This window comes from Haliotis rubra, unplaced genomic scaffold (genome assembly GCF_003918875.1).
Source record: "Haliotis rubra isolate DU_JTF1 unplaced genomic scaffold, ASM391887v1 Scf12, whole genome shotgun sequence".
Taxonomy (NCBI): Eukaryota; Metazoa; Mollusca; class Gastropoda; order Lepetellida; family Haliotidae; genus Haliotis; species Haliotis rubra.
This window is the reverse complement of record NW_025765114.1, coordinates 2959737-2984135: the sequence shown is the minus strand read 5'-3', so window position 1 is coordinate 2984135 and position 24399 is coordinate 2959737. Positions and strand designations below refer to the sequence as shown.

The window sequence follows — 24399 nt, the reverse complement described above, 5'->3', positions numbered from 1 at the left end:
ACAATTTACCTTGGTGATTTTAACATACATTTCAATTCTCAGGAAAAACCAGAGGTAAAGAAGTTTGTCAAGCTCATGAACTCTCACTCGTTGACTCAGCATGTCATCATGCCAACTCATAAGTCCGGAAATATTCTGGACTGGGTTATCACACACAGTGATCTCAAACTTGTTGGTGACGTTCAGGTCAAGGACCAGCAGATTTCGGACCACTTCAGTGTCTTCTTCAACTTAAAGCTGGCAAAGCCAGAGAATGAGCGATTGGTTTTACCTTGTCGAAACATCAGTAAAATTCCATCCGAGACTTTCAGGCTTGATTTACTGACCTCTAAATTACTGAGTGATCCTCCTTCTGACGTTGATGAACTTGTTCAACTCTTCTGTGATACTCTTACATCACTTCTGGATAAGCACGCTCCTACAGTTGAGAAGAAGGTTATCCTTCGTCCTCATGCCCCATGGTATGACGAGGCTGTACGTCACTCGAAGTGTCTACGGCGCAGAGCAGAGAGAAAATGGCGCAGTACTCGGCTAGAAATACATCGGCAAATATATCGGCAGTGTTGCAATGATACCAGACGATTGATAATTTCGGCTAAAAGGAACTATTGTCTCAAGAGCATAACCGACAGCATGGGTAAGCCAGCATCCCTTTATCGGCTCATGGGCAAACTGCTTGGAAAGGGACGAGAACAAGATACTCAGTCTCCAGCAGAGGAACAGAAGGAACTGGCAAACTCGTTCAATTCCTTCTTTATCGCAAAAATTGAGAAAATTCGTCATGGTCTTGCCTGTGATGGCGATTACAGTGAACCAATGTTTGAAGGTGACCCCCTGTCATATTTCAGAACATTTAGTCCCAAGGAAATAGAACAACTCATTCGTTCATCAAAACCCACTTCTTGTGACTCTGACCCCATTCCAACCAAACTTCTAATAAAGCATCTGGACCTACTGATTTCACCCATCACTAAGATTGTCAATATAAGTCTTCAGAACGGTCTGTTCCCAAACAGTTTCAAGGGGGCGGTGGTCAGACCACTATTGAAAAAGTCTGGCTTGGATCCTCAAGATCTGAGAAACTTTCGGCCTGTCTCAAACTTGTCTTTCATATCCAAAATCATTGAGAAAGCAGTTCACTCCTGTCTCAAAGAACATCTGTTAAGTCATGATCTCCTTGATTCATTCCAGTCTGCCTACCGGCAGTACTACAGTACAGAGACAGCACTGCTTCATGTAACTGACAAACTTCAACGTGCCACTGACGAGGGTAAGATTTCAGCTCTGGTCATGTTGGACTTATCCGCGGCTTTCGACACCGTTGACCACCCTAAACTCCTGACTAGATTGCAGCATCATTATGGACTGAGTGACCTTGTCCTTCAGTGGGTTTCCTCTTACCTGACAGGTCGGCATCAATCGGTCCTTGTGGGCAGAGAGCGCTCTCCAACTGCGGCTGTCTCCTGTGGAGTGCCCCAAGGATCGGTTCTTGGCCCGGTTCTGTTTGTGTTGTACACAGGGCATGTTGGATACATTGTCAGTGATCATGATATGTCTCATCATGTTTATGCTGATGACACCCAGCTTCTGGAATCGTTTCACCCATCAGAGTTGAATGAGTCTCTTCAACGCATCGCTGACTGTACACTAGACATAAAGTCATGGATGACTACAAACAAGCTCAAGCTGAATGACACGAAAACCGAAGCACTCCTTGTGGGCACAAGACAACAACTAAGCAAGGTGGATGCTGTCACCCTCAAAGTTGCAGATGCGGATATCCGTCCATCAGATGTTGTGAGGAATCTTGGCGTTCACATTGATTCTTCTTTGACGTTCAATGCCCATGTTAACCAAGTGAGCAAAACATGCTTCTTCCATCTCAGGTCGATCAGCAACATTCGCCAGTACTTGACTTCTGCAGCAACTCAAGCCCTTGTTCGAGCTCTAGTAACATCCAGGCTCGACTATTGTAACAGTGTTCTTTCTGGCATCAACTCCAATCTGATTGATAAACTGCAGAGGATTCAAAACACCTCTGCCCGCATTATCAGTAGAACTTCTAAACGTGTCCACATCACTCCTGTCCTTAAAGAACTCCACTGGCTTCCAGTCAAGGCAAGAATCGATTTCAAAATTCTCTCCTGACGTACAAATGTCTCCATGGCTTGGCCCCTTCCTACCTCTCTGACCTGCTTCACCCATATGTACCTGCCCGCAGTCTCCGTTCCAACTCTCAGAATCTTCTTGTGATACCCTCCTACAAACTGAAATCTTTCGGACACCGCAGCTTCTCCTACACAGCACCGGCCCTCTGGAATGTTCTTCCATATGACATCAAAGACTCTGACAGTTTTGATAGTTTTAAAGCAAAACTGAAAACCCACCTTTTCTCAGTATACTTCTCATAACTTCACCCATCTTCATCTTTGTAGCGCTTTGAGCATACCCAAGGGCGTGGAAAAGGCGCATTATAAATGTGCATTATTATTATTATTATTATTATTATACGCACAGGAGTACACACCACAAATGTACAGTTATAAAACTTAGTTCCCAAACAATATCTCCCCAAAACGGAATATTACGTTTTTTCATTGTATATATAGAGCATGTACAGAGAACAGATTCGTCAGTAAGTTGACATAGTTTATTTAACATTGGAAATCTGCCAACCTCCAAACTGACATGGCATATTTGTAGAAGTTATATTGCAGTGCAAAATTATTTCTTGTTATAGCACATGAAAGACAAAACCCTTACTTAAAATACGAACAAAAAAGGTTTAAAAAACATCAATTATCTTGTTTCTTTGTCAACCATCACCTTTACACATACGCACTCTTTCTTTTGGTGGATTAATTCAAACGTTGTCTTCTAATGAAACAAGAAAAATGAAACAAAAAGAACAACTCATAATAACGTATCTAAGATAAAGATATAAAAAAGCATAAAAACAATTTACATACTTGTAAAACATATATATAAAGTCTCCTTATTATAATGTGTAGGCATTGCCGCAGTCCAGTGGTTCAAGTGTTCGCTCATCACGCCGAAGACTGGGTTCGACTTTCCAAATGGGTACAATATGTGCAGCCCATTTCTGTTATTCACTGCAGTGATATTGCGGGAACCATGCTTTGAAAGACTTCCGCCCGTATCCTCCTTTAAATTTCATTCTAGTCAAATCATATCACCTGAATCCTCATCGTTAAAATTTAGGGGGATACGGGCGGAAGTCGTACCATCGTTAAAATTAGGGGGTACGGGCGGAAGTCGTACCCATTGGTTAAGGTGGCATCACAACCAAACTTATTTATACTGTCAATATGGATCCTAAAACCATAGAATTAAATCTGGTTCATACAACAAAAGTTTGAAAAGCATTTAAGACTTAAGAGGGTGTGTCAACCTAAATTGGGAGCTCAAAGCGAGACATGGGGCAGATGTCTTACGACCTTAGTAAAACACGGTAAAACATAGGGTACGATCGAAGCTTCGTCAAATCTGGGATACGATCTCATGGTCATCGGATCCTGGCATGTCTGCGAGACACAAATATGCATAGGTTTGGGTGTCATGCATCGAAACCCCTTTTGGCATGAAATGTTACAAAATGTATAAATATATATGTAATATTGTACACGCTTAAGTAAATGAGACAATATTTCGCCTTCCATTCCGATACTTTGGCAGAGAAAAGGCACTTTTCTTTGCTGTGCTTTCCAAAACGTGAAACAACCATTAACTACTTTTATAAACATTAAAGACATGTTCATTGGACGAGTGTAGTCCAAGTGTCAGACTTGGTTATTTCTGGAGTTTGTAGTACGCGGCAAAATAATTGAATCATCACTTAAGCAAAGTTAATGATTTAATTTTTATTTTTTTACCTGTTATCACAATTGCAGGTAAATACGCCTTTGCAGACAGAAAGGCAACGACTTTTAATGTACATGGAATCTTAAATGGAGATAAAGCCAAACAGCTTTCCTAACAAATATTGTCAGATTAAATTCACAAACAAATATTTACAATTCTTGGATGTACATAGATGGATATTGTCAGAAATCACAGATAAAAAATCACAGATCACAGAAAGGGATGTCCCTTTGCTCACCAAGCTCCTAGCAATACGCCACCAACCCACAATGCATACAATGTTAATATTCAATGACAAACACATTTAATAGATCAAATTTGTATTTGTATTAACGTGTTATCGTTTTATAGTATTGGTTTAGTATTATTTCACAGGTAGTTATACTTCAAAGGCGATTCCATCCGGAACAGCCACGTTCAAGCAAAGAGTGTTTCACACTATGGATTACAAACGAAGGACGGGTAGCATACAAAGAATTATTGAACGTAATATCAATGAATTGTCTCGATAAAAAGTCTTTTGATAAGGAACGAGATATTCCGATAATTCCTAGCGAGGAGATTCCATTACAACAAAGCAAAGGTTAGTTGATAAATAACACACCTATTTACAAACATAAGCACAAAAACAAACATCGATATTCACACACACAATGGCGTTAATTTAAAAAAACCCACTAATTTCTTAATAGTCAATTATACAACATATTCCAGTCTCATGATATATCGATTTGAGGAGGTTTTAGACCAAGCTTGAGTTTTAACCAAATATGTACATGTACGAAGTTGAAGGAAGACGTGTAACTAATGTGAAATGGAAATATGGTTTCAGATTTCACATATACTTTTCGTTTTCTTTTAATTTTAAATAGGCACTTTTAATGTTAGTCATACAAAAATAGACTTCAATCGGCATGAATAAGGTCAGGCATAAAGCCTGTTGGTCAGTTCATCCGAACAGAAAGCACGCTTACAATAACATCAGTTCTTCACAATCTGAGCAAATAACAGTTATCAAGTATAAAACAGTGCGTAGTATTTATAAACGATTATCAGCAAAACAGTGTCTTAAATAAAAAAGAAATTCTTTATCATGCCTAAGATAAGGTAACGCATTTAATAATTGCTTTCAGGTCCCTGTCATACCAGAAATATACCGTTTGAAAAGTGTATAATCCAAGACCATTAATCCACTGTGTGCCTCTTATCTTTCTGTGTTACTTTGGTCATTCAACTCTTGAGTCACATACTGAGACATGTCATCAAATGTAATGGTTCACTGACTTCGGTAGTAATGGAGTATCATCGAGACCCTGTGACTACCATACCTTGTCTTGATATTGTTAGATGGATGAAAAACGACAGTTGGGAACTATAAAGAACAGTCATTTGTGCAAAAGTGTCATTTGATATAAGGGTCAGCAATCTTTAGATTGATATAAATATATATGTTTCAAATGTAAAAGCGGTACGGATTACTACAACATTATCCTGTTATCTTTGGTTTGATAGTATGTAACATCGCAAGCAGATTATGTGTAGCATAACAAAAGGTACAAGACACCATTCATGTACTTACAAGTAACATCACCAGTGATTTCCACACGTGACAGATTTCAGATGTCAATGAGCAACATTTGTATGATAGGTCTGTTCACCTTCATCTAGATGTAAGAAACAGACCACAGAAGAACGAAACAAAATCACCGGCAACCTGTTAATGTAGTGGCAATCAAGTTGACCACCCTTTGTCATAAAAACCAAAAAACTAAGGTAAATGTACTGTTTTGAAAGCAAAACATATTTCAGTGAGCAACATTTGTATGATAGGTCTGTTCACCTTCATCTAGATGTAAGAAACAGGTTACAAACGAACGAAACAAAATCACTGGCAACCTGCTGATGTAGTGGCAATCAACTAGATCACCCTTTGTGGTAAAAAAAAACAAAAAAACAACTTTAGTAAATATATTGTCTTGAAAGTAAAAACATATTTCATTGACCAACCATTAATCACGTTTTCAATCGATTAGTGTGTTAAGGTTTGTAATGGCATAATTACAAAGGGGTAATAGCTAAAATACAAAGTAAGTAGAAGCACTGGGGTCCGATCCACAGAATGTTCGGAGCGCTGTGACATGTTTAAGAATATAACTGGTCTAAGAATATAACTGGTTCCTGAGGCTGCGAACGCTTTGCGGATCGGGACCCGGTTTCTTAGTGCATAATTACTTAAATCTGTTCCATATATTGTATAAATTGAAAACAATACCTTAGTTATCACATTTTCCTCCTTACGGGTCAATGGTAGGTCCCTAATATTTCAGGGAGTGAACGTAGAATGCGTTTATGTTGTTTAATCGTATCGTGAAACAGATAAAACAGACAAAACATAGCCCACGTATAAAAATGCAAATACTGATTGTGCATGTTTCAAGAAGGTTGTGGAGTTAAACGGTCGTGTATCGCCAGTCGATTACAACACTGACTGAGACTAATGTGCACGCAGGTTCACTTACTATCGTCAGAGCAAGCTTACATCTCAGATACATTTGCATATTTCATCAACGTGTATAAGGCAAACATCACAATATCTGGCCAGGGTTTCAAATGTCACTGTAGGGTTCATACACAATTGGTCAACGTGTGAGGGGCATTTTTCCTGCTCCAAACAAAATCAGTTGACTATCAACCTCTTCACCCCATAAACTTGACTGTGTAAAGGGCTACCATTTACTAATTGGTTTTACATTCACATCGTCATCTAACATATCTGTTCAGCAACTTCTTGCATTAAACATGACAATCATCCACAGGAATGATGAGCGCACAATGTGTTGACAGTGTGGAGGCCATTCACAAACTTAGTCCTCTGTGTTTTCCGTAATACTGTCGCGCGCTCGCTTCCCATGCTTCAACAGATCCAAGTGTTTGTTTATGGCGCTGATATGGTTGGCCATGTCATTTTGGACAGTCTCCCTTGTCCTCCATTGGTTTATCATTTCGTATCTAAAGCTGGAGATGTCCTGCTTGATTTCTTCGAAGTCATCTGTAAATGATAACGTGGGCGGGTTAGCTAGAAACAAACAAATATAACGACCTACGAAAACCACCATATGACGCAGATCGAGATGTTTCGCTTTTGGGCGAAAACCTCAAGCACGTTTATTTCGCTGGCTGACAAAATTGAAAATATAGAATTGATTGCAGCCTGCTAGTTCCTTGGTCATGACGTCCGTGATTCAATTCTCAGAATTCTATGTCACCAGCAGGTAAATGACAAACTTACACTAAATGGTAACTGGTATCACTATCCAGATTCTCATGGAAACACAGGAATGGATTTCAAGAATGTCCAAGAATGTTCACGAATTAGAGACAGCACATTTTCTTCAGTGCTTACACATATGAACGTCCGTTCTCTACTCACTGTCCAAACGTTTCACACGTTTTGCACACGAGCCTGCCACATAATATATCATCTGAATTAACTTCTTATATAAACATATGTTGCTTCTTACGTTTTTTAATCGTAGAAAGTTTTTAAGAATGATGCTATTTATATCATTAGCTAAAGCATGCAGATAGAGCGAAGGTAGAGCCGTACATAGTATATGTGCATCTATGTTGAAAAAGTAATGTTGAAAAGCCTCAACAGGTTGAACAAGAAAACATAAGAGACATACTCCGTTGATAAGTATATAACAGTCTAAAATTTCAGACATTGCTCTCACTCTCACGGAATATGATAACATCGATTTCCAGTCCTCGTATGGCACTTTAAACAACTTCCGTCCTCGTATGGCACTGGTGAAAACATAACAATTTCGAATTGACGACATATAAATTGTCCCTTATCCTGTTAAGAGAAAATTTGCGAAAGTAATCATCAATGCAACTCACCTTCCGTAACCTCAGCTTCCCTTTGGATATCGAAGATGTAGCGCTGGATGATTCTCTGAATGACTTTCTGTAACAATAATATATATTGAAATCAACGTGTGTGTAACATGCAGCAACACCTGTTAGATTGGACCACTCTAGTCCAAGGCACCTTTCCGTAGATTACAGTCAGGAACGTTTACATACCTGTTCCATAACAGACAAATTATGGGTGTTTCTACTCTTGAATGTTAGGGCTTCAAGTCTGGCGAGTCTCTAGTCCTGGTAGTTAGCTGGTTCCCGGCTCCCTATGCGAGACGGGACCCAGCTTATTTCCGGTACCAGATTTCCGGTGACAAGTGGATATTCAAGAACCAGTTCTGGTACAAAATTGCGCGACCGCCAAATATTGCAACAACGTATGGTATGACAACAACATATGGTATGGACGTTTCTCGGCTACTTCTTGCCCCTTCATTCCCCAGATTCGCCGAAAAACGTTGTGTTGTAAATATTAAAGAAGTTGTAAATCCATACCATACGTTGTTATGTTACCTTCCAACTTCTAAATGCCCATCGAGCATCTGACTATACTAGACCGGACCAAGTGTGCGTTGCATGTTTGTCACCGGGAGTACTAAGGTCTCGCGAAGTGCCGTGACCTACTTACGGGCCCTACTGAAACATGATGCAAACACCTGGGTCACATGTGCCAATATATACTTGTCGATGACAAACTTGCCTGATAGGTAAGCTCCTCTTTGATATCCTGCAACATCAGGTCATCTGCAACGCTGGAAACAGTTCCCTCCACACCATTTCTTGCATTGCTCTCATGCATCTCTACTGCAGTAGTTTCACACGCAGGGTTCGACGTCTGTCAGAATCAACAAGAACATAATGAACATATCGGCACAGGCTACTGATTACTTCAATTTCAAATGCTGTCATTTCATCACGATATTATTTGCTTAGTTATGTTGAAACTTCGTCACGCGAGATTTTTCTAAACCTACGTAATTCATTTTAATTGTATATGTAGTTGTTATACGATAGCAGATTGCTGCAGAGTAATTGTATTGGCTTGAATATCATGTACAGAGTATCTCATTTCATCATGTTATGCTAACTGTTTTACATCCTTACAAATTACAAGTCTCATATTCACTGAACCACGGATACATACAATGCACTCGCATCGAAATTCAAAGAATATACTAGTTTCATAATACATAATTTCATTTGTTATGGTTTCCGGGTATTCATTTTCAGGTAATCCCATTTCTATAGAATCCTTTATACAATATTAAAATGCAACATGCAATATATCCTAGAATCAATATATTTTGGAATTAACTGATATGAAAAATTAGAAAATATCGCAAATACATAATAAAACGAGTGAAAACTTTCTTATTCATTTCATATAATGTTATTTCTGAAAATGCATTACAACATGTGTTTTAATAAGTATGAAAGGAAGGGTCACGACCAAATTCAGTTCAATTTTATGTTGGCCATGATCATGAAAATACAAGCAAAAAAAACCCCCGAAAAACCCCAAATCTACAAAGTTGTGTACAGAAAACTCCGTAAAACGGTAAAACAGATATATAAGGGCGACACCGTTGAAAGAATGTGTCACGTTCCCTGAATAAAGATTTTGATATGTAACGGTGTGCATTTTCTTTCACATGACAGTAAATCAGTACATTTTGTAATTAATATTGTAAAAGATGTTGTTTGATGATTAACGGAATTCATTATGTTTCGCAGAATAGTTCATAGTTGAAGGCAACTCATCTTGCTGGGTGAAGGTATATGAATTAACTTCCATACAAACGACCTTTGTGTCTTGTTAGCATTCGGTTGTAGTGGGTGTACGTGCAAATCCGTTCAGAGCAGCAGAGTAGCAATTGCCGTTCTTTACCACCAGGGTGGTGTTTCATTGAGCTAAGTGAGTTATCTTAACTGTCAGTCACTAGACGGCTAGGGCATATTTCAAGTCTAGGCCTCCAAGGGTCGCAATTCAAGCGAAGAATTCTGAGAATTGAAACGTGGCACTTCTGTTTTCATAATCTGGACTGAATGGAATGCCCCCAACCAACGGCGCAAACCGCGCTCATACACCTCTAGTTCCCCGCAGAACAACTTGTGAAGTACTCAATATAGACACGGGGGTTATTTTGGGGTGGTTTAGGAGCAACATAAACAAATATTGCTACTTTTATCAGCGAGCTGATTCGGAATTCGGTGTCCCGAGACAGTTCAGACGAGCCGGAAACGAACAACGATCATCTTCCCAGAGCGTTTGTCAATCAAAGATTTCCCTCCTAGTTCGACTGTTTAAATTAGCTCGCTATTTTCAGGGAAATAGGAGAAAAAGTTGAAACAATCTATCATAAAAAGCGTTCGACGAATGTTCAGAATTTGCCCTTCTGTACAATGTTTTACGCTAATCAAGCCATCAGCCCTTTGGCAATTCGTCACAACATAACCCCTTTAATTTGCAGATGGTAAATAGCTATGCTAGATCAATCAATCAGCGGCAATTATGTAACCGCGCCAGGTTCCTCAGCTTGTGCGCAATTGTAAATAAAAAAGAGGTACTCGATTTTATTGGGGAATTTGTGATATCGGTTGTATAGAATATTGATGATATTCTGAAATAGGAGTTTAGAAATATGTGATAGTTGTGCTAAATAGCATTGCTTAAATGCTATGGAAAGTGCCCTAGCTTAGCGCTATGATTTCAGATACTGTGTTGCTGCCCAACAGATTAATGTCCTCGGAGTACCAATATCTGAAGGTTTCACTCGTGCTATTAATCTCATAAACAGCTATTCAGTTTTGTTAAAATTATTTGGTTTCCAGTCTACAATCACGATACATGCATGTGTTGGGATAGTGTGCAGGCAAAGACAGTCAAGACTATCACTGAAATAATTAGCAGTACAAGCCAAATGCATGGTTTCATTGGATCTTTGCAAACAAATTGCCGGTAACTTTCAGTCGGAAAATAGTTTTTACAATATCCATACATCAATTGTAGTAGTGAGGTAAATCTCACATTCGTTTACTTCGTTTATCAAACATTACTGCATCATCACGGTGTTGTTTCAATCATTGAGCTTATTAGTCGCCAATATTATTTGAATCCTTGATCACAATACTTATCTCTACTGTTTAAGCACTGATCACAATACACACTTAATTGTTTGAATCATTGACTAGAATTCTTTTGTTGTTTAAATCATTGACCACAATTCGCATATCTATTGTTTGAATCACTTAACACAATACACATCTCTATTGCCTGAATCATTGGTCACAATACTCATCTTTGTTTGTGTCAGTAATTAATCACAATACTCATCTTTATTTGTGTCAATCATTGGTCACAATACTCATTTTTGTTTGTGTCAATCATTGGTCATAATACTCATCATTGTTTGTGTCAGTCATTGGTCACAGTACTCATCGTTGTTGTGCCAATAATTGGTCATCAATGTTCGTGTTATTGAACACAAAAATCATCATGGATACTGTCTGTGATATGATATGATGTTATTGGTCACAATACTCATCTTTGTTTGTGTCAATCACTGAACACAATACTCATTTCTATTGCCTAAATCATTGGTCACAATACTCATCATTGCTTGTGTCAATCATTGGTCACAATACTCATCATTGTTTGTGTCAGTCATTGGTCACAATACGCATCTTTGTTTGTGTCAATCATTGGTCACAATACTCATCTTTGTTTATGTCAATCATTGAACACAATACTCATCTCTATTGCCTGAATCATTGGTCACAATACTCATCATTGTTTGTGTCAGTCATTGGTCACAATACTCATCTTTGTTTGTGTCAGTCATTTGTCACAATACTCATCTCTATTGCCTGAATCATTGGTCACAATCCTCATCATTGTTTGTGTCAATCATTGGTCACAGTCCTCATCATTGTTTGTGTCAATCATTGGTCAAAATACCCATCATTGTTTGTGTCAGTCATTGGACACAATACTCATCTTTGTTTATGTCAATCATTGAACACAATACTCATCTCTATTGCCTGAATCATTGGTCACAATACTCATCATTGTTTGTGTCAGTCATTGGTCACAATACTCATCTTTGTTTATGTCAATCATTGGTCACAATACTCATCATTGTTTGTGCCAGTCATTGGTCACAATACTCATCTTTGTTTGTGTCAATCATTGAAAACAATACTCATCTCTATTGCCTGAATCATTGGTCACAGTACTCATCATTGTTTGTGTCAGTCGTTGGTAACAATACTCATCTTTGTTTGTGTCAATCACTGAACACATTACTCATCTCTATTGCCTGAATCATTGGTCACAATACTCATCTTTGTTTGTGTCAGTCATTGATCACAATACTCATCATTGTTTGTGTCAATCATTGAACACAATACTCATCTCTATTGCCTGAATCATTGGTCACAATACTCATCTTTGTTTGTGTCAGTAATTAATCGCAATACTCATCTTTGTTTGTGCCAATCATTGGTCACAATACTCATCTTTACACAATACTCATCTTTGTTTGTGTCAATCATTGGTCACAATACTCATCTTTGTTTGTGTCAGTAATTAATCACAATACTCATCTTTCTTTGTGTCAGTCATTGGTCACAATACTCATCTTTGATTGCGTCAGTGATTGGTCACAATACCCATCTTTGTTTGTGTCAGTGATTGGTCACAATACTCATCGTTGTTGTGCCAATAATTGGTCATCAATGTTCGTGTTATTGAACACAAAAATCATCATGGATACTGTCTGTGATATGACATTGTACAAATGCATTCTGCTTGAAAAGTGAGAACAAAAATTCCTTGACACCTCAAATGATGCAACATCAGATTTACCAAGAACCCGAAACTTTGAGAAAAAATAAAGAAAAATATAACGGTTAAAGTCATTAAAAAACATACATCGAAAAATAGAGTTCTATTATCAGAGAGGGTGAATTCCACAAATTCTATTACTCTACCAACACCATAGCGAAAAGTCGCAGCAGCAGGGAGCTCTTTACATCCAAATACTTGTGGAAAGGATGTAATCTGAGAGTAGTGTGAGCCATCTAAAGTAGCGACTGCGTTACCCATCCCTCAAACACAACACGCGTCCGTAGAAGAAACCAAGAAGCGTTAAGATAACCTTTCAGCGGTGTCTAGATAAAACTATCAAGTTTGGGAGATATCGTTTACCATAAACATATAAGCAAAACTGTAGTCGTCTTATGAATGGGTTCAGCAGTGAAGGTTTCCGAATGAAGACCCAAAACGCAACGGTGTATTTTTAGTCAGGGACAGATCTAAAGCTGGGTTGCCGCTATTTACGTGTTGTCAGGTGGTGGGTTTCAAGTACTGTGAGTGATGTTCTTGACGGGGCGTCCATGCCGAACTGCATACTTTCCCTCCCCCCGACAGATTCACGCGCTCCGATACACAGGAATGCGGAAAGACATGGAACTACAGGCAACTCGCCAGGGAAAGCACGCGTGGATTTGTTTACGAAGAAGCGTTACGCATTAGGATCCTTCTCATAACCTTCGCAAACAGAAAACTGTATTTTATGTTTGGATATATATATCTATGAAGCTACGGAAATTTTCTAAACGAATAAAATCAATACACAGTGACGAAATGAGCAGGTTGCGTAAGTTTGTGTTATTTCACTGCAACTGGTAAGACCGAATTTGGTTTGAATAATGATAGGACACAATGTTTTATTTCCATATCACACTGATCGCAACTCATGCTGAATTGTCAAGTAAACTCAAAGAAATGAAGGTAGTAAAAGAATGATTACACATACTTTACAGTGCGAAGGGAATACCTGGTAGAAGGTCTGAAATTTGATAGGATAGACTTATTGATTCTTCATGTGTTTCTTGGATGAGGAATAAACTTTAAAAAGGCATATTTCAGTAGGCTAAAGTATATTGCTTAGGTATGAATAAACATTAATGAACCAAAGTTAATAACATCCACATGAACTAAGCTTACTTCTCAAATTTACGATACATATTAGTATTCATGAAGTATACTAACCAACATCAAACAACTACTTCATTAACAACGTATAAAAAGGATTAATAGCACAAATGCATCCATGATGATAAATACAAGCGAGTTTGAGGTGATGGTATAATATCTTGTTTCTATGACCTTGTACTGCTTCCGGGTCAACAGTTGATTAATTCTTATAACTTCTGGGAATATATGGGGTTAGTTCCTACTGGCATTTCTAAAATGTTCATGTTGTTGGCTTACGCGTCTAACCACAGACAAGAATAATCCACGTACCCCTGAAACTATAGCAGCGTCATTTTGAAACCTTGATCTTTTCACGGTGCCCTCGTTGGAGGAGCATTCACAGGGACAGAAGATTGAAGTAAAGATGCTTCTTGGGACTTGCAGGAGGTTGAGAGGAACTGGAAGAATGAAGGCATCCAGGATGTAGTCCATGTACAGGAGACTTCGCGCAAACTTCCACTGGACATCGGAATCTTCCTGAAATATAAGAATCATTCCACCATGTTATATTATTATTGTGTTTAGTCATATATTATAGCATAAGGGTAGCTTCCTGACACTTGTTTGTTTCAGACAACCTCTTGACGTTTGTGAAACGTAAATGAAAACTCCTCGTCCCTCATGATCGACAAGCCTGTTTTGTTGAAATGACCATTATTGTAGATTATCACCATAATCATAATCATAAGTTTACAATTAGATATAACTTAATGGGACGGTCGAACCATACTTCTTTAATGATACGGACTGGTATATGAAAGGGACATAAACTTGTAATATGACGCCCTCGCAAACCCTTCGAAACACAACTTCAGAGAAGATTATCCACACTGCTCCTGCCAAATTGATATCCAGTGCAGAGAGGTTGGATAAAAGAATGCATTCAATTATACTCGGTGTCAATCGGAACGCACCTCCTGTTGAGCGTAGAAGGAGCGTTAAGTCATTGGAGAAAATGAAATCATTAGCGCCTTTGAACTCAATTGGAGCATTCACACTACAACTTGTATAAGTGATTTCTGAACACGTGGCAGTATGTTAGGAAACATCTCATGTCATAAAACGTTAACATATGCTCAGATTAAAATCTATGTTGGTACAAAAAGCGTCATATGGCATATACTGTCGTGATTTGTTCTTCAAGGCTTTGTTAAAACTTCGATTTCAACATACGTTATACACGATACTGATGTTGATATGTCGCCTGAAGAGTTGTCGTAATACATCACACGCAGAACAACGTGCAAAAGTGGTTCTTGGACATGTTAATGGACCGGTATTTGCCAATTTGAAAATGTGCCACATGAATGTGTTTAACGAGTCTTTTGATCTAGTAATGATCAAGAGAAGTGCCGATTGTACAGAGCCTTTGTTTCCGTTAGATCTTCATATAAGTTCATGTGAACGTGAAATGATATCTTACAGAATAGGACTTATATAACATTGTTTACAAATCTCGATATGACTAGGAGTATATTTTGTGTTGATTACGATATATGTTTTGATATTTTCTAAAATGAAGCTAGAATTTAACTACTGTAATTAACCATAATTTGAAACAAATACTTACAATCTGCTACTTGTGAGAAATAAAACGAATGGAAAGGTGCAAGCCTGAGGTTATAAAATATAATTAAACGCAAGGAATCATGAAACTTGTTTAAATGAATCCGGTCCGTTCAGTATGCCTAGTGGCCGTATGAGAAATGGGTGTATGACTAATGGGCTACGACCTAACAGACCGTGTGCAGTTCATGATAACTATTGTGAAACTGTACATTTCGAAGCTATACGTGACATTGCACGGTGCAAGGTAACTGCATGTAGCATTGTACTGTTCAAGGCAACTAGATATGACATTGAACAGTTCAAGGTAATAATGTAAAACTGTACAGTTGGAACTAGCTAAACCTCATATTTCATGGTGCAAGGCAACTATATGTGACACTGTACAGTTAACGTCAACTATATGTTACACTGTACAGTTCACGGCAACTGTATGTTACACTGTACTGTTCACGGCAACTATATGTGACACTGAAAGATTCACGGCAACTATTTTACACTGTACAGTTCACGTCAACTGTATGTTACACTGTAAGGTTCACGGCAACTGTATGTGATAATACAGTTCACGGCAACTATTTTACACTGTATAGTTCACGTCAACTGTATGTTACACTGTACAGTTCACGGCAACTATATGTTACACTGTACAGTTCACGGCACCTATATGTTACACTGTACAGTTCACGGCAACTATATGTGACACTGTACAGTTCACGGCAACTATATGTGACACTGTACATTTCACGGCAAGTATATATGTTACACTGTAAGGTTCACGTCAACTGTATGTTACACTGTACAGTCCACGGCAACTGTATGTTACACTGTACAGTCCACGGCAACTGTATGTTACTCTGTAAGGTTCACGGCAACTGTATGTGACACTGTAAGATTCACGACAACTGTATGTTACATTGTACAGTCCACGGCAACTGTATGTTACACTGTACAGTCCACGGCAACTGTATGTTACACTGTACAGTCCACGGCAACTGTATGTTACACTGTACAGTCCACGGCAACTGTATGTTACATTGTATAGTTCACGGCAACTGTATGTTACACTGTAAGGTTCACGGCAACTGTATGTGACACTGTAAGATTCACGACAACTGTATGTGACACTGTAAGGTTCACGGCAACTATATGTGACACTGTACAGTTAACGTCAACTATATGTTACACTGTACAGTTCACGGCAACTGTATGTTACACTGTACTGTTCACAGCAACTATATGTGACACTGTAAGATTCACGGCAACTATTTTACACTGTACAGTTCACGTCAACTGTATGTTACACTGTAATGATCACGGCAACTGTATGTGATAATACAGTTCACGGCAACTATTTTACACTGTATAGTTCACGTCAACTGTATGTTACATTATACAGTCCACGGCAACTGTATGTTACACTGTACAGTTCACTGCAACTATATGTTACACTGTACAGTTCACGGCACCTATATGTTACACTGTACTGTTCACGGCAACTATATGTTACACTGTACAGTTCACGGCAACTATATGTGACACTGTACAGTTCACGGCAAGTATATATGTTACACTGTAAGGTTTACGGCAACTGTATGTTACACTGTACAGTCCACGGCAACTGTATGTTACATTGTATAGTTCACGGCAACTGTATGTTACACTGTACAGTCCACGGCAACTGTATGTTACTCTGTAAGGTTCACGGCAACTGTATGTTACACTGTAAGATTCACGGCAACTGTATGTTACACTGTAGAGTCCACGGCAAGTATATATGTTACACTGTACAGTCCACGGCAACTGTATATTACACTGTAAGGTTCACGGCAACTGTATGTTACACTGTACAGTCCACGGCATGTATATATGTTACACTGTAAGGTTCACGGCAACTGTATGTTACACTGTACAGTCCACGGCAACTGTAAGTTACATTGTATAGTTCACTGCAACTGTGTTACACTGTACAGTTCACGTCAACTATATGTTACATTGTATAGTTCACTGCAACTGTGTTACATTGTACAGATCATGTCAACTGTATGTTTCATCGTACAGTTCACTGCAACTGTATGTTACATTGTACAGTTCACTGCAACTATATGTTACACTGTCCAGTTCACGACAAGTATATGTTACACTGTACAGTTCGCGGCAGCTATGTTACACTGAACAGTCCACGGCAACTATGTGACCCTGTACAGTTCACGGCAACTATGTTACACTGTACAGTTCACGGCAACTATGTTACACTGTACAGTTCACGGCAACTGTATATTACACTGTACAGTTCACTGCAACTATATTTTACAGTGTAAAGTTCACGGCAACTACATTACACTGTACAGTTCACTCCAACTATATGCTACACACTACAGTTCACGGCATCTGTATGTTACACTGTACAGTTCACGGCAACTATTTTACACTGTACAGTCCACGGCAACTGTATGTTACACTGTACAGTTCACGGCAACTGTATGTTACACTGTACAGTCCACGGCAACTGTATGTTACACTGTAAGGTTCACGGCAACTGTATGTTACACTGTACAGTCCACGGCAACTGTATGTTACACTGTACAGTTCACGGCAACTGTATGTTACACTGTACAGTCCACGACAACTGTATGTTACATTGTATAGTTCACTGCAACTGTGTTACACTGTACAGTTCACGTCAACTATATGTTACTTTGTATAGTTCACTGCAACTGTGTTACACTGTACAGATCATGTCAACTGTATGTTTCATCGTACAGTTCACTGCAACTGTATGTTACATTGTACAGTTCACGGCAACTATATGTTACACTGTCCAGTTCACGACAAGTATATGTTACACTGTACAGTTCACGGCAGCTATGTTACACTGAACAGTCCACGGCAACTATGTTACACTGTACAGTTCACGGCAACTATGTTACACTGTACAGTTCACGACAACTGTATATTACACTGTACAGTTCACTGCAACTATATTTTACAGTGTAAAGTTCACGGCAACTACATTACACCGTACAGTTCACGGCAACTATATGTTACATTGTACAGTTCACGGCAGCTATGTTACACTGTACAGTTCACTCCAACTATATGCTACACACTACAGTTCACGGCATCTGTATGTTACACTGTACAGTTCACGGCAACTATTTTACACTGTACAGTTTACGGCAACTATATGTTACACTGTACAGTTCACAGCAACTGTATGTTACACTGTACAGTTCACGGCAACTTTTTTACACTGTACATTGCACGGCAAGAATTTGTTACACTCTACAGTTCACGGCAACTGTATGTTACTCTGTACTGTTCTTGGCAACTTTATGTAACACTGTACAGTTTACGGCAACTATATGTTACACTATACCGTTCACGGCAACTGTACGTTACACTGTACAGTTCACGGCAACTGTTTGTTACACTGTACAGTTCACGACAACTATTTGTGACATTGTACAGTTCACGGCAACTGTATGTTGCATTGTGCAGCTCACGGCAAGTATTGGTGACACTGTACAGGTCAAGGTGACTATATGTTATATGATATAGCTCAGACAAGAAAGATCACGGTGTCATCACTGCCTCGATTTTGGTCATAATATTCTAGCTAGAATAATCGCCCAACGTGAGATTCTTATTTCAAGTCAAAAAGCAATGTAATTGAATTTTATCAGATATCAAAAGTCAACTTGGGAGAACAACCTGATATTCCGCCGACGAGATTCCCTGAGGATTCAACAGTAGTGCCTCCAGAAAGAAACTGATACCATGATCAAGGTTCTGCTTGAACCTACTAAACTATCAAATGGCACAGATTACTTAGCTCAAGGAAACATCTCTGCCATATAAATTGCTTAAACGTTTCAATTTGCAAGCCGAAGGTGTTCTGAATTCAAAATTGTCCCTGTCGTGAATTGAACAACTTAGATAGCAATGAAATTTACAAGGCAACGTATTAATTATTACTATGCAACAATAACACTATTGGCAGTACGTACCGCAATATTAGTGAATGACCGTGTCATCATGGCGATGAGCATGTTGAGGAGAACGGTAACCATTGCGATGTTGTAGCTGCCGTATATGAAGTAGCCGATATCCTGGGTCAACGTATGGTTGTATTCACCTAGTTGTACTGCTCCTGGTTCGCCTCGACCAAACAGGGACCAGAACACAGTCCGGAACGTCGCCATTACGCTGCGAAGGTAAATGTACTAGTGATTATATCAATATACGTCAAGAACAAAGGCCAAGACTCAAGAAGTGATGTCGTTTTCTAAATTGTTTCACTTCCAAACAAAAATGATTCTATCGGGTTTTATATTTTAAGATAACAGAATCATTAATCGACGATGCGGAGAGATGAAATTATAGGCAACAACAGCAAATCAGCAGCATTGGACATTATTATAAGCAGGAAAAGCCAGGTTTTTTTAAAATTTGACATCATTTGGTTAGCATATTAGCATTAAGTATTTGCTCATATTCAATTCTTGTGAATGCCGAGAATGTGTGTTTATTAGTAATATCTCTATTTGTCCAATAGGTCGCAACTACTGCCCTGCGAAAATACAAAAGAAACGAAATTTTCAATACATTTACATAAGTTCACATGTTTCATGCACTGATTCACTCTCATTTTCAGTATGTGAGGCTACATTCGACATTTGGACAACTAAGTAGATCTCGGCTGACAAAACAAATTGTCCCATATATCTCATTGGTTTTGTTACAAACAAACCTTAATTTCTGTTGTGACGCAAATTGTTTTAAGAGCAGCCATTAATTATTTGTTTATGATAGTTTGGGCGAATAGACACAATTTCCATGGTAGTCCTCCAAAGTTTTCATTAGTCATACAAGGATTGCAAGCCGCTTTAATTTTTAACAAACACTATGAAAATCAAGAACTCCAACTGTGCGGCGAAAACGACAAACTTCCTTTCCTCAACAACCTCCTCGTCGTTAAGCTCAGCATCATAGTACATACTGCGAGTGACGACAGGGAGTCCCTGGTTATTCGCAACTTTACCCAAAACAGATGAAAAGCAACAAAAGGTCGTTTAGTGCAGTCGTGAGTGTTGTTTTTCGTGACTACTGTACGTGTCTTTTATTTTTTTAAAAAATGTCTGACATCTTGTTTCAACATTCAAAGAACACAGGAAACGTTTACCCGAAATTTGTCTCGCTGGGACAGGATTGGTTCAATTTGCCAAAGGTGCGCATGCGAACCCATCGTTAAAGGGCGTACATTAGGATTTAGTTGACATAAAGCGTTCCACAAGACCAGTGTTCAAACATGCGTCCGCTTGCATGGGCCTCTTCCCTATTGACCCCTCCTTAAGATAAATACATAGTATTGTCTGGAAAATGAGGGGAGCACTCCTTGTGACCCGGATGTGGGCCAGACGCATTACTAGCATTATCTGTGCTTTATCATTAGAGAAGAGAAAAGCTCAATGTGAGGTTTAAAATATAACCCTGCAAACAACTTTACCGTGTAAAGCATGTAATCCCACTGGGGACTTTACTTTCTACATCTTAATGGCTAACAGGGAGTTACTTAAAATTTTGTTAATTTGTAGATATACAAGATTAGTTTATAATATATAGAAAGTTGTGAAAGACGGATACATCACAGAGTTTCAGTAACATGGTACAAAAAGCCAAACTGAAGACGTATATCACCGAGTAAAACTAGAAACATGGCGAATGTGGTATTTTATCCCAATGGGCGATTTTCAAAGCAAAGAAATCCAATGCGTCTGGGGCCAATAACAATAATTACCTGTTGTCTGTGTCGATATTACATATTGAGAAATTGACATGTTTAAGCTCTACTCTCAATATGATACATTCATTTTTTATTTGAACGAAAAGAATTACTGATGTACATATTCTGACTGAGTTTTGAATATGTCAGTTTTGTTTCTGCGATCATATTTAGGTATATGACCTGGGAAAGAGTACGTAAATGCATCTTCGAAATGTTTTTTGACACAACAAATGAGAACACAAAGCAAAAGAGATTTTCCTTTGCATCAAATTAATATATGATCATGGAAAAGTGTTTGTATTGTGTGTCTGAGAGAATAATTATAATAATAATAAGTGTTATATTTCATGTATAATGTGTGGAAATGTAAAATTAATTGTACTGACTATTAGTGAAATTGCATAGATATGCCCCGCCCTGGAATCGTGAAGTAAACGCTGAATCTGAAGTAAACGTGTTCACACTTACTCTCCAAAACTCTTCTCGGCGTTGACGGTGAAATTGCGCTGCACAACCTCGATATCGTGGCGGGAGCTATAGTACCAGTACAGGTTATGCAGCCCGACCATGAATGCCAGGATGACCACTGAGAACAGCGCCAAGAACTTCAGAATGTCCTGAAAGGAATAACAATGGTACGTGTGTATATGCACTTTCTAATCTGCAGGCGTACACGTGTATATGCACTGATTACTCCTGCAGGGTACACATGCATATGCACATTTTTACCTGATGAAGTACATGTTTATATGCACATTTTTTATCTGATGAAGTACATGTTTATATGCACATTTTTGATCTGATTAAGTACATGTTTATATGCACCTTTTTACCTGATGAAGTACATGTTTATATGCACCTTTTGTATCTGATGAAGTACATGTTTATATGCACCTTTTTACCTGATTGAGTACATGTTTATATGCCCCTTTTCACCTGATGAAGTACATGTTTATATGCACCTTTTTTATCTGATGAAGTACATGTTTATATGCACCTTTTTACCTGATGAAGTACATGTTAATATGCACCTTTTTACCTGATGAAGTACATGTGTATATGCACCTTTTTTATCTGATGAAGTACATGTTTATATGCACCTTTTTACCTGATTGAGTACATGTTTATATGCCCCTTTTCACCTGATGAAGTACATGTTTATATGCACCTTTTTACCTGATGAAGTACATGTTAATATGCACCTTTTTACCTGATGAAGTACATGTTTATATGCACCTTTTTTATCTGATGAAGTACATGTTTATATGCACCTTTTTACCTGATGAAGTACATGTTTATATGCACATTTTTTATCTGATGAAGTACATGTTTATATGCACCTTTTTTATCTGATGAAGTACATGTTTATATGCACCTTTTTACCTGATGAAGTACATGTTAATATGCACCTTTTTATCTGATGAAGTACATGTTTATATGCACCTGTTTTATCTGATTAAGTACATGTTTATATGCATCTTTTTTATTTGATTAAGTCCATGTTTATATGCACCTTTCTTATTTGAAAACATACGTGTGTAAATGCATTTTTCATCTGATAAAGTACATGTTTATATGCACCTTTTTACCTGATGAAGTACATGTTTATATGCACCTTTTTTATCTGATGAAGTACATGTTTATATGCACCTGTTTTATCTGATTAAGTACATGTTTATATGCATCTTTTTATTTGATTAAGTCCATGTTTATATGCACCTTTCTTATTTGAAAACATACGTGTGTAAATGCATTTTTCATCTGATGAAGTACACGTGTTTATGCACTATATACGCTAAAGGGTTACACGTATCTATGCACCTTTCTATCGGACGAAGAATCCTCACAAACAACTACTAGTGAATTGCATGTTTAAGCTGGTCTTTCTCGTTGGTGTGAAGGTGTGCAAGTCTCTTATGTTAAGCAATGACCTAACTTCGTTTCGTTCGAAAAAGAAACATGTTTTCATAGTTTCTAAGGGTAGAGCTTTAAATCTCATTGGACATCATGTCTTTGTGTAATTTAGAAGTCTTTCGAACATTGCTTTTCAGATTCCGAATTCGTTATCTCAATTTACAACAATTGCTGAGAGCCGTTTCAGTCAAAGAATCTGAGCTTGATAGGAAACACATTCCAGTGAACGAGAGAAAGTGTAACATTAAGCTTTCAGAGGCATATCAATGTTGATGAATGTTGACAACCTATGAAAATAACACCGAGCGTTGCTCTGTCAACTGTAATCAAGATATATCCTAGCATCTGTTACATCATTATCACGTTTGATCGATCGAAGGTGAAGTTCCTGCAGGCTTGTGAAGCACGTCATCTTTGATTACAAAGCTGTAATCGGTAGCACTATCCTTCTTTGTTCATTAGCTTGAGTGATTAAACCATTCCATGTGTACGTGCCATTGCTTAAAGGCTTAAAAACAACTTTCACGATTGCATATATTTTGCAAGATCACTTGAATATGTAGACTTCTACACCCGTTTACCCTGTTTACGCGTTTATCGAGTATCAATACGGGTTTGATTGAAGCGGGATCCATGTGGACATCGCCCACAAACACATTCCTCGCTCCCTTGATACTGAGGCAGTTGACAAAGATGATGCACAACCACAGGTAGTTGTTTCATCATCATTTGAAATGTGTTACGTTGTGAGCTTAGGCACCATGTCTTGACACAAAAATATGAATGACAATTCAAGGTTATATGAATCATGAAAATGTATCAATTACAATCATTCTTCAAAAATAAAATACAAACACATCGATCATAGTTGCGTGTTTTATCCAAATTGTATGACAGTCACGTTCAAATGTAAATCGAAATGAGAGTTATTTTGAGGAAATAAGACGGGTGATAGAAATAATATATAATCTAAAACTGACATCTGACAAAACAGCAATTACGTCCATCTCTTTGTTTTGTTGTATTCTGAATTATTCATAAAAAAGTTAATGTTTATTCAATGTATTGTCATGTAGTAACTATATCTTGATCACATTTTTAAAATATCATGTATCGTTTGATAAATACGTACAATAAATAAATAACATAGTTTCGAAAAATTATATATATGAATACATGAAGAGTGAGTGAGTCAGTTTAGTTTTACGCCGCTTTTAGCAATATTTCAGCAATATCACTGCGGGGGACACAATAAATGGGCTTCACACACTGTACCCATGTGAGG

At 38.1% G+C, this 24399-nt stretch overlaps 1 protein-coding gene across 1 annotated transcript in view; it reads right to left on the bottom strand.

The window, feature by feature from the left end:
• Window positions 1-3251: 3251 nt before the first annotated feature.
• The window catches only part of LOC124262594 (short transient receptor potential channel 3-like), a 56000-nt gene continuing 34852 nt past the window's right edge, over window positions 3252-24399 (bottom strand). Inside the window, exons 11-16 of the mRNA XM_046697097.1 lie at window positions 21669-21817; window positions 19423-19621; window positions 14117-14323; window positions 8507-8641; window positions 7786-7852; window positions 3252-6931 (exon numbers count right to left, since the gene is read on the bottom strand). Coding sequence (XP_046553053.1) covers window positions 6747-6931; window positions 7786-7852; window positions 8507-8641; window positions 14117-14323; window positions 19423-19621; window positions 21669-21817 — 942 coding nt within the window. The 3' untranslated portion in view covers window positions 3252-6746. The remainder of the gene's footprint in view (window positions 6932-7785; window positions 7853-8506; window positions 8642-14116; window positions 14324-19422; window positions 19622-21668; window positions 21818-24399) is intronic.